At 45.5% G+C, this 12,459-nt stretch overlaps 1 protein-coding gene across 3 annotated transcripts in view; it reads right to left on the reverse strand.

Moving 5' to 3' along the window:
- Window positions 1-279: 279 nt before the first annotated feature.
- The window catches only part of PSD3 (pleckstrin and Sec7 domain containing 3), a 118,062-nt gene continuing 105,882 nt past the window's right edge, over window positions 280-12,459 (reverse strand). For all 3 annotated transcript variants that reach the window (XM_065657917.1, XM_065657915.1, XM_065657916.1), the window contains one exon: window positions 280-9,927. In XM_065657917.1, the coding sequence (XP_065513989.1) occupies window positions 9,715-9,927 (213 nt within the window). In that variant the 3' untranslated portion in view covers window positions 280-9,714. The remainder of the gene's footprint in view (window positions 9,928-12,459) is intronic.

The raw sequence follows: 12,459 nt of genomic DNA on the forward strand, positions 1-12,459 counted from the left end.
CCCTGGCAGGGGTATTCAGGTCCACACTGTGTGTCCGCAAGGCAGACAGCACACGCACCCTCCAGATCCAGAAACCTTGAAACTGCTGACTGCCAGAAGGGCACACGGAGGGAAAGGCTGCACCAGCTAATTGGCCTGTATCTTCCCTGAGCAGGACAGCCAGTGGCTGCTCTATGAGCTGGTAAAGCCCCCTTCATGTTCTGACTCGTAGGAAGCATTGGTAAGGGCTCCAGTAAAAAACATGCAACTGCAGAAGATGAAATAGATTTGGTTTATTTCTTTCTAAAGTTTGTACATATACATATATCATTATACATATGTGAGATCCTTCACTAGGGTTGCTTGATTTCAGTTACATAAAAATTCTTGGGAAGCTTGCAGGCTCTCCGTTGCCCGTAAGCAACATTTATTCCAACTTATAAAAACACAGAGGAACGGAGTTATAGTCAGGAACATGGACACGAGAGAGAAGTCTACTTTATATCTCACAGTTTCAATACATCCAAGGCAAATTATTTGTCTGTATACCGTAGGCTTACTTTATCAGCAATGATAAAATAGAGGAAAATATTTATATACAGTCACCTCAAGTGAAAAATAAAGCAATGTAAACTTAAATTCCAAAATATTATTTCAAATGATATAACAATATCCCCAAAAGTCCTTCTTCCAAGGGGAAGAGGACTGATTAAGTGCCTTCATTTGTCAGGAAATTATCATTCTAGTACCAGTTATATGAGGCAGAATAAGGGAGGGCATCCTCTGGTACCTGTAGAAAAGAGTGACAATTCTGCTTCAGGAAAGCATCTCTGTATAAGCAAGTATATGTCCGAGTCGTTATGGACCTCAGCAGCACATGGAAACACCTCCCATGAACCAGGGTTCGACTTATATCTGCACAGCTCTGACTCTGACCACTGAAGAGTATGCTTTTCTGGCCATGCATGTTCCCAGGGACAAAACGGGGTGCCCCGGTGGCAGGACAGCCCCAAACTTGAGACGATGACTGCCTCTAGAGTCAGAGCAGCAGGTTTCACGCTGCTGGAAAAGATGTAGTGATTACCTCAATGCTGCTTCACAGCAGACCAAGAAGTTACCACAAAGTACTGAGACTGGGACTGTCTCTAGTGTGTTGCATGAAAAGCACTCCAGTGATTCAATGATGAGAGTAAACTGGGTTCAACATTATCAGAAAGAAGGTTTCTCTACTTGGCAAAGGGGATAAGAGGCCATCCAGAGGAAAGTTCTTGCAAGGACTGCTGTCAGGCCCTGTAAGGTTAGGTCTGCACACAAGAGATGCAAAGGGTATGTGTACACACACATGCAAAATGTTTTTCTGCTCTACCACTACCAAGGGTTACTCTTCCTATGTGGGTACCACACAATAACAACTGAAAATTCAGTCCCCTTTCTTGGCCTAAGGGGAAAAAACACTGCAACAACTCAGGTGGAGGGCCAATGACACTCCCTGACTGTGACCCCAAGTGTGATGGTGCTTACCCACATCTTTGCACTGCATCATCATGGGATGCAGGTAACTGAAGGGAGAAGATCAGCACCTGAAAAAGGATTGCAGGATTACAGATCACCCAAAGCAAGGTGATGGGGATGTCCCTCTTCATTTCTTCTTGAGCTGCAGTCCACTCGTGTCTCAGTCCTGCAAGACACAATCACTCTGGCCACAGTCCAGTGAAGTAGAAAGGCATGGCTTCACAGAGGTTGCTCAAGTGCTTCAAGGTAACTCCATGATAAGAGTTTTATGATTCCAGGTAAGAATCCCACCCTCAGGTTTTGCTCTCCCTTCCCAGGGATAATGCCGATAATGCTAATGTTGCACTGACTGAAGCACAATAGGAAAACCCAGTGGGTTTCCTTATGAATTTCTACTTAGACCAGCAACTTGTCAAAAGGTTGTTTAAACCTCCCAAGGGAAACCTCTGGGAGGCATTCGAGATGCCCCAGAGATATTTCAGCCCTGCTGCTCTTCTCTTCCCTGCCTAAGAGCCAGACATTCTTCTGCAAATCTGTACAGTTACAGAAAGAAACCCTCACTACTGCCATACAACTGTACTGCAGGAGACATCACAGGTACCTGTCCTGCTTGGACACTTCTGGACATGATGTCCCTTTGCTGAATTTTCACAGAGGGAGGTCAACATTTTCAGAAGTGAAGCTGTATATTAGATCCCCAGAGTGTGATTTTTCAGAAGTCAGCCTGGATGCTCCTAGTGTAGGCATCGTCTGACATCAACAGGGGGAGAGTTAGCCCAGTGTTAGGCTATCAGAAAATCCCATTGAGTAATTCTTGCTTAAACTTCCAAATATCTGCTCCTGCTTATGACATGCAGAACAACAGGCAGCCCCTGGTGGATAACACATGGAGATCAAGGCAGCTCAAGGGATAGCCTAAATCTGTAAAAGCTCTGATGACTGTTTAACCTAATTTGAGAACAACTAAAATAACAAGCACCGCAACAAAGTTTGCAGCTGCTGATGTGCTTTAACCAAAATAAGCCTCAGAAAAGAACAGCAGGTTTTGGAGTGCTGACAACAGAAGTCATACTATACCTATGAAATACATACATATATCTATAGGCACCACTTAAACATGTTCACCAAGTAATGTAAGCCTCAGATTGTACCTCACACAAAGAATAGTGATTTAAAAGTTTTCAAACTGCCAAAAAACTCTGTTCTTTTAGCAAAGTTATAATCCCAGCCTCCAGTTGTCATGAATATGCACAAACTAAAAATCCCCACACAACCCAGCCCTGTTCTCATCCTACAGTCATTCAGAATTTTACAGCACTGAGCATGAGGTTTTCATAAGGGTGTGACCAATAGAGTTTGCCCTGTGCAGTGACACAGACTGGATGTCACTGATCTTGCTTCTCCCAGCAAGAGGCTCAGGGAAGTCAGAGGATTTTACATCAAACAAGTCTCCATGGCAACTTGACTAGCTGATCTGTGGTTACACCAGGATATTCATTTGGCCCAAGGTAAAGCAGAAACCTTGCCCGCTTGGACAAAAAGTATCTTCTTGTGCTGTTCTCATCTAGGTGAGTTACATACAGGACCACTGCTATAGAGTGGCCACTAATTACAATGGATTATGTCAGAGAAAAATCATGCCATTGCAGTTTGTAGTACTTTCAATCCTCGCATTGCTAAATGATGTACTTTTTCTTGGTCCAAATATACCTCTGGCCTGTACTCCAGCTGATTCCTGGCACAGATTTAACAGCAGATGCCACAAGAGATGCCTCATTGTTTAAAAATTTATAATTTTTACAGAGTAGTTCATTGTTCAAAGGGGAGGACAGAGAATGCTTTGGACTGGCCTAAATTTGCTCCTTCTGACCACCAGAGCAAAGTCAGGCAAATAGTGTGGCCTTTGGGAAAGCAGTTGCTTTGCTTTTGCTAAGGCAAGTGCTCTAATAAATAATTAAAATACAGCCTTGACGCAGCTAACAAAATGGACAAGCCCTTCTCTCAGGCAGGGCTGAGCTTGTCTCCCTTCACTGTTCAATTGGATGTTGCCGGCTGGAAAGCAGATATTCCCAGATGGCATGTAGACACGTTTCCCTGGGACCTGTCCTCCTTGCTCTTATTTAAACCAGGGCCCTGACAATGGGACTTTGGTGCTGCTGTCACAATGGAGAAAAGCAGCAGGTGATAGGGACAGTTCTTCAAGCAGCACAGTGTAGGTGGAAAAGGAAGCCAACAATTCTAATTAACCCCAGCACTGAGGGCAATGCTTGAGCACACAGTCCCCAGCAGGTGACCAGCCATGGAGTGTGGCACTGGCTTTCTGACTATCTTTGTACAATACTGTTATCCTGTGCACTGGTGCTCAGCTTAGGTGACACCATTTCTCTGGAGGCTGACAAAGCCTCTTCTTGCTGGAACAAATGTTCAGGTCCCACACAGTGAAGCTCCAAGTGAAGCAGCTCACTATACTACACCTATGCTGCTGGGAGAATTCTGGGAGGGAGGAGAGGCCAGGCATACTGCTTCTATATGCACTAAAAATATCCTCTAAAAAGCACAAGCTGGAGACCAGCTCTTTCAAAGTTTCTGAGACAGCTTCTTTGGTTTTCCTCTCTGGGCAGCCTACATATAGGATGCTGGGAACACACGCTAGGGAGCTCTGGTTGTGCTCTGGGGAGAAGTGGAGACTTCATAACTGCTCTCTCAGAGCAGATGTTACATCCTAGAGCCTGGGGAGAGAGCAATACTGGGGAAAGTTTAAACAAGCAGCAAGCTGAGATTGCTTGAGATGAGGTGTGCATACTGCCTTTGCCTCTGCAAAAGCAGACAGTGTCTCTGACAACCTGGATAGCATCTCTCGGTGCTTGAAGGACACTGGTTGAAAATGGATGTTTTTCTTTTTTTTTTTTTTTTTTAACACAGCTCCCTAAAGGGCTGCAAAATGTATGGCCTGATTTGGAAAGTACCCAATTCCTTGCAAAACAGCATTTCAAAGTTTCCCCACAGCATGGGTTGCCTCTGTGACTTTTGGAAAGGAGACTAGGAATGTCACAAGTGTCTGGTCCGAGTGTGGGAAGAGGGGACCTTGCATCCCTGCAGCATAACACTAGATGATCACAGTAGTCTGAAATTCCATCTCACACCTCCCAGCTATAATTGTGGCTGGAAATACAGGCTACCAACAAGCAGAATGAAAAAGCTGTTCACAGCTCCAGAGCAAGTTTTCTCAATGCAAGATGGGACAGTCAAATTCTCTGGATTTCTGCAAGCATGGAAGGAAAGAGACCTGTTATACAGAAGCAGCCAAGGTGCTAAGACGACAGACAGGAGCAGCTTGACAGAAAAGGAAGAGGAGCTGTCAGACTAACTGCGATAAGGCCAAAATTGATTTAGTGATGGAGAATGCAGACACAGTAAGTGGCACACCATCTGCAGAGAAAAGCCTTCACCACTTTCAAGAAGAACATTGGCATGCAATGTGTCCAGAAACCTAGTGATAACCCTGCCACCTTTGACTTTCTGCACTGACACATCCACCTCACTGAAGGGGCTGCTCTAATCAAGCAGGAACCTCACTCCCTCACAAGAGAAAAGCAAAAATATTGGCTGTTTCAAGCCAGAATAACAACGAGCCTTGTTATTGGAAGGCACTGGAGATGTGAAAAGTCACCAAACAATTCTGGTCTCTAAAGTTCTGCTAGTCCAAACTCCTGCTCAAAGCAGGGCTGTGCTGAGCACCACTCTCCAGGGGAGCCTCCAGACATGGACAGACCACACCATGGGAGCAGGCAGGATCAGAGGGAAAGCACTTAAAGGATGAGCTGTTACAGGCCCATTTACAAGTGGCTGGCTACGGATGAGAAACTGTCTGAGTCGACATTGCAGCTGAAGAGCATTCCTCCCCAGCTCCACTGCATTAATCACTCTGCTGGCTGACTTATCTCTCTACATCCATTAAAGACACAACATAAATACTGGATTTAAAAGCTGTAGTCATGTTCACTGGTCCATGCGTGATCTATCTGCAAGATGCACACAAACACACAGCCGGCCCAGAGAGTCTTTTTCGCAGCCGTTGCCAAACAAAAACCATCTCAACCAGACCCCTGCATCCTGCTGACTCACGAAGCAGAGTGTGGTTTTGGCTTTGGGAGAGTATCTCACCTCCTTTAGTTGCCGAGTGCGTACAGGGGAAGGCAATTTTGTCCTTCTGCCTTGCCTCTCTGATGTCAGGTGCAGACCCAGTGAGGTCCTCTCCTGCCCTCTCCCTCAGCCAGAGAGGAGCTGGTCCAGACCCTGCACAGTGAACAACTATCAATGCCTCAAAGCAGGATGGGTCCCTCTAGGACCTCTGTCTGAATCTTGAGAGAGGGGATGTGAGGAGGCACTGGCCCCATTCTGCTCCCTTCCATGCATCGCCCCTCTCAACAGGCGGGCAGAGGCTTTGCCTGAGCACCAGCTGCACACTGCAGCAGGGAGGATTAAAAGGAAGGATGAGACCTCCCTGCATCACTGATGCAAAGGCTGGCTTGCACACACACACACGCTTGTGGTGGTCTGCCAGTAATTTCTGTCTGCACTGAGCACCCCCAGAAAGCGGCAGGCTGCTACACTGATACTTGTTCAGGTGCATGGTGGGCCCCAGAGGAGGGCTGGAAACCAGCAGCTTATCCTTACATATTGCAACAGGAGCTCCTGAGTTGCTGAGGGCAAGCACTGATCTCTGCTAAAGGCAAATATTTCAGCAAAGAAAGGCAGGGTACCAGGTACCATGCAAAGCTATCCGGCCAGACTCTCAGTGGTGCCACCCAGGAAGATACACCACTGAGACCTCCTGAGAACATGCCTCCACCCTTTACAATAGCATCATCGGAAAAAAAAAAAGGGCAAATTACAGTAATGCTTAGCAGATATCCTATTCCAAAGGAAGTCCAGGAGCCTTAGTCATTCACAACAGGACCACCTTTTTCTCTCATCCTCCAAAATGTGCATGTTCACTTGGATGCCTGGGATGCCTAGAATTTGTAAAGCAACAGAGCAAAATGGCATTAATTAAAAATTGAGCAGAACCTGACAAAATCTCAGTAACCTAAGCTGCACGCCTCAGCAGTCTCACCAAAAGTGCTCCAAGCTCAACACACGTTTAATGACTAAAAAATGCAGTGAAGAACTGCACTTACTAAGCCCAGATGAGACTTAAAAAATATACCCGAATCCATTTAGAAGTATACATGGAAATAGAAAACAAATAATGAAAAATGAAAAAAGTCTCACTGTTGCAGTTGACTTTTTGACTTTCCCTGTTGCTTCAAATCATCTCCTTTGCAATGACTTTGAGAAGGAATTATCCAGTTTCTGTGTCAAAGCTGGGAAACGCATTTTACAGGAATAATTTATTTCTGAGCTCAGCAATTTAACTGCAGTCTACAGCAACCAGAATATTTTAAAAGCTGGGGAAAAGAAAGTTAAATGTCACTTCTTTGCCTTTTGAAGCACTGCACTCCATAGTCACAAGAGGTTTGCTGGGCATGTTCCAGTGTGCTTTAAAAAACCTCATCTAGACAACCCCACCCTCACAGCCAAGTAGGGCCCATTTACAAATCTGCACATTTTTTCTTGTTTCTGCTGCATGCTTCCTAACGCTGTTATCGAAGACAAGCCAGCTTTTCTTCTCAGATGTGCATTTAGCATTCCACAAAAGAATTTATGAGTCTTTCTCTTCTGCTTGTTTGTTTTAAACCACCAGAACATGATGAACAGCTGCAGGGATCTCCCGGCTTTGTTTCTCCTCCATGAGTTGTTGATTTACCACACCTGATGAATTCAAACAATCCCTCTCAATGAGCACTATCATGCACCTGCCTACACTGAGCCTCCTAACACAGCATGCTGCACCACATCACTTTGGCTCCAGCAGCAGAAGGCATCTCTCTTCTTCAGCAAGAGGGCTGAACATTTGCTCCACTGTAGTAAGAGTGCACAGCTTCTAAAGCCCCAGCGCTTGGAAGCGCTGCCGATGTCTATTCAGGACTCTGCAGCTTTCAGCAACATTGTCAGGGTTAGGGGCCAACCTCCTGACATATAGCACAGCGTGCCCACTCTCAGTGGCAGATGCCAGATGTGTGAGCATCACAACATCACACATGGAAAAAGTCCCATCTGGTGTTGCTGCTTTACTGCAACTGCAAGGGTCTATTTGCTCCAACACCTCTCAGCATCTGGGAGGGTAACATCTTTGTTAAAGCCAAGGGTGAGCACAACACTAGCAAAGCTGTCACACGGTGGTCCTCAGTGAGGGTGTCAAGTCATGAAGTGCCTGTTAAGGTTCTTCTCTCTTTGATTGCTCCCTGTCCTGCCCACTGAACTGGCAGCTCAATAAGATAGATTAATTGATGTGGTCCCTTCAGGAAGTCTGGTAGAGCACAAAGCTACTCAGGTGGTAATTTTTTTTGTGGCCCTTCGACTACTTGGGCTGGAAACACCAGCACATTTCTAAACAGTCCTTGCATTGATCTTGAAGTTTCTTTATGCATTAAGAATTACATCCACCAGGAAGGCTGCCCTGTGCCAGGCACAACAAAAATAACAGCGACAAACGATTTTCAATTGGCCATCAACATTACCTCCCAAAGTGCTCTGCGGAAAAGGCCAGTTTGGTTGTACTACTGAACACAGGTGAAGGGCAAGGCAAAATGGGAGAGACCTGTCCAAGCTCACCCAACGGACCAGCATCAAACCTGAGATTAAAACCCAGGGTGTCGAGTTAACAGATGAGGCAGTGCTCTCTGCAGAGCCTCGATTCTGCCCAGGTGAGAGGGTCTGGGAAGCAGGAAAATGATTTCTATATCATGTCTCTACTCCCTGTGCCTGAAGACTGTTTACCTTCATGAGGGTCTGTGACACAAACAGGGGGATTTCAGGTGTGGAAAGCACTACCCACAATGGTCTCCCTGTCCTGCACTCCCCCTCTGAAAGCCTGGTAGGGCACGCAGGAGCTGCAAGGCGGGCTGGTTCCCTGTGAGGCAAGGGTAGGATCTGCCAAAGCTGAGGCCGCCTTGTGAGGGCCTCCAGGCACAGAGTAGCCAGGACTGCATCAAACCCTGGCCCACAGTGAGGACTTGTTTGTCCCCTTCTCTGATCTGCACCAGCCTCTTCCACCTATATGTGAGCTAAAGCAGGAAAATGGAGAGCTGTAGAAAATCCCTTTCTGAAGAGAAAAGGCAAAATGCTTTGTCACTATCAGAGAAGCTGCGAACACCTATTTGCGCATACCAACAAGGAAACTCCTGGAAGGGGGAACATCAGGGCACAATATATCATAAGGCTCTATATAGCAGCTAAGTGAGAACATATAGTTAAAAATTACACAGAGGCCCTTTGTCTTTAAAATACAGTGCTAATGGCTGACATCTACAGTAGCCTCCTCTGCAAATAAATCTAAAGCCCAGGCAGGCATTCCAACTGGGTAATCCCTAATCTCCCTGACTGCAGAGACGGCAACAGTTCGGATACTCCCCAGCCTGCTAACTCAGGAGAAGACTCTTTGCTTTGAAGGAAACAAACAAATTATTCCAATGCTGTCATCCCAGCATTGCCAGAGGTTTCCAGGTTTCATGCCTTCACGCTTGTGGGTCCAGGGTAAATGCAATAACAATAAAGCAACAGTGACTATTTACTGTAGCACCCGCTGCTAAGTACCAGTGGCAACATGCTCTGCATCGTAAGGAAACCAGTGTTCCTGGCACCCTAGACTCTAGCCAGCCTTCTGCAGCTGCCTGTTTGCACATAGCTTTTCTCACAGCTACCACTTGCATTCACAGCACTGCAGCATTTGTCCAGTTACTTTTCCCACCCACCACGTAAATAAAGTGACAAGTGACTCGAGAGATGAAAGCCACGTGCTGATGGGAGGAGATAAATGGGGAAGAGAGAGAATATACATCACGGCACTCTAGCCCTCCCCCACCTCCTTTAGAAACAGAACAACACAAAAAGTCCCAATGCTTCAATTGCTAAATGATAAATTAACAAAGTAAAGCAAAGCAGGAGCAAAGACATCTCCCACAATCTGCACAGAAACAGCAAAATATACAACAGAAAATGTCACTAACACCCCAGTCAGGCAGATGCACTTATTTTCTGTGAATGACAGGTTATTAAATGAAAAAATTCCGACCACCGGTACTTTGCTGCATGGCTGTTCCCCTAGTTGTCATATCCACCCTAAGTGACCTTCTGCTTAATGCTGGGTGTCTCTGGCCTGTAGTCCTTCCTCTCTGAGACATTGCGTTTCACCTTGGCACTAACTGGAGACTCCTGATTCAATGAGGGACTCGAGTGGGATTTCTTCAGTCCTGGCGTGTCGTTCTCTCCTTCGCTCAGCAGCTCCTTCACCCCTTCTTTCAGAAGGCCAACATAAATCTCATAGCGATTTTTCTGGGAAATGAAAAGAAAGGCCTGAATCAGTCTAGAAGAAATTCTGCAGCAGCACTTGAGAGACTCTCTGGGTAATTTAATGGTTTCTGCTGGCTTTGAAAGCTAGGAGCCTAATATGGATGCGAACAATGGTGGCTAATGTAAATTACACTGTACAAAAAGGATTTCAGGCAGGCTGAGCTCCAGGGTGCTGTGCAATTAGAGATATTCAGTTCTGCAGCACACAAATCCTGGTGCTCTGCTGAACAGCAGCTCCCAGCTAGTTAGAGGGCATGGAGATCTCCAACCAAGAACACCAAGCGAGAGCTTTCTGCCCTTGGTCACACTGAGTCAGTCATATTCTGTGCTCAGACATATTGAGGTGTTATGTGCCCCATGCATGCACAGAGATAAAGCACAGCAAACTAAGGGACAAAAAAAATCCTGTTCTGGTTGGTGACAAGCTCTCCCCTGCGACCCTCCACTCTTCCCAGCAGGTCCTGCTTTCCTTGCTTCATCCCACGAAGGAGAAACCAAAGCAGGGTTTTATTAAGCTCTGATTGTACTAGCTTGGCCACCACTGAGCCCGTGAGAGGATGCTCTGCAAGGCCAGACCTTAAAAAAAAGGAGCAGAGCTACGACAGCAGCACGGCACATTCCCCTGACAGGGACACTCATGGCGAATGAGGAAGGTTGCTCTCTGTCCAGACTCTTGTACTTTTCAAGTGGAAAAAGTTCACTTTACTGCACCCACTTGTTCTGTTCCTTTCCTGGAGAGGAGCTTTCCCTCTCAAACAGCAAAATTTTGCTCTGTGTGCCACAGTAACATGTTTACACACAGGTAATGAAGAAAATGAGGGTACATTACCAGAAGATCCCTGCAGGACCTCAAAATGGAAGCTGGGGTAGAAGGGCATGAAAACAGAGCAACCCACCTCCCAGGATTTGTTTAATAACCTGCCCCTGACATATCCACTAAAGACGGGGTGCAGGCATTGTAAGTAAGGTGATCTTAGTGGGCTGGGAAGGAGTATGTAAACACCTGTACTGACTGTTAATTTATATTTAAAAATGGCAAAACAGCTGCCAAACTATTATGTTCCTGACAGAGGAAAAAGTGTTTCAGAAAAAATCTTTCCATTTATAATAAAATAATAAAATTCTGGTAATAACATTTGTTTGAGGGCAGGAAGTTAAAAGGCTGAGTAACTGCTTTGAAGTGTGGAATAAAACGGGAAAAAAACTCTGAGAGAATGTGACTGGGTTTCCAAAGAGTCCTTTGTATAAACAAAACCTCATAGAGGACCATAAAAGAAACCAGCTAAGAATTAAATAAATAGCATTCTTATCAATTCCATACCTAAAACTTCAGCTCCACAACGTAAGAGCCAAACACATGAAGCAGGTAAGATGTATCATTCAATAAAAAAGGAAATGGAGAAACAGCAAGCAGAACCCTAACAATGATGCTGATGAATCATTCATCACACAACGAATGGGACAGCTCTGCAAAAGAGAAGGCAATCCAGTGCTCTAAGCCTGGCATCAGCATAATATTCACCAAGGGAGAGAGGGATTTTACTGCCATATGGACTTCTGCATTTCATTGGTCCAGTAACCACCATCACGGTCACAAGACCTGACAATCAGAATAGAAATAATGGAAATCCATAACGAGTTCCTGCAGGTCTGCCAATGGCCATTTTGCCCCAGAGCTTCTGGGCCTATGATTTCTATTGCAATTAAGCAATGCATTTGGAAGTCTCTATTTCCATTTTAACTGCAACAAACTTCTCTTTTGGTGATTTGAAGCTAGGTATTAAAGCTGGTGGAAATTTTTCTTTAAAAGAAATTAATCTGGAAAACTCTGTCAAGAAAGTAAAAACACAAAAGTTATAACCATTCAAAAGCTTCTGTAATGTTACCTCTGAAGACTGAATGCACATAATAAAGATGACATGAAGTAGCCACTCATCACATTTTTGGCTTCATCTCTCATGTGACAGCACTCAAAAGATCTCTCTCAAATCATAAATTTGCTGCAATGAGCAACCATCTCTGGAGCAGTACTTCCTCAGACAGCAAGCAAAGGGAAATGTTCCTTCCTTGGTGTCCACAAGCCAAGACACTAGCAAGAAGAAATGCTCCTGGCTGCATCCCTGAACAAGGAACAGTAACATGCTGGTTCACCTCCCCTCAGAAGAAAACACCATCTCACTTGTCTCTCATCAGGAAAAAAAGTGAAGAGAACATGGGTGGGTGAACAAAAAGAAATGACAAGGGCCTACAGAAAAGCAGCCTGACTTCTTTCTTCCTAATGGAACTATGCTGCTTCCTTTAGGACTCACAGGCCCTTGTGGTATGCTTCTGGAGATGGCCATTTGTACACAGATGCAAGGTCTGGTCTGCAGTGTCAGCCTGAAAGAGCCCAGTACAAAATACTGACTCACCTGCCTCTTGCCCTTTTGCCTTGACCCCATGCAGCAAGGTCTGTCACCAACTCCTGCCTGGCCCTGACAGGACTTTGTTCTGAAAGGAAGGTGAGGAAATCCC

This window comes from Caloenas nicobarica, chromosome Z (assembly GCF_036013445.1).
Source record: "Caloenas nicobarica isolate bCalNic1 chromosome Z, bCalNic1.hap1, whole genome shotgun sequence".
NCBI lineage: Eukaryota > Metazoa > Chordata > Aves > Columbiformes > Columbidae > Caloenas > Caloenas nicobarica.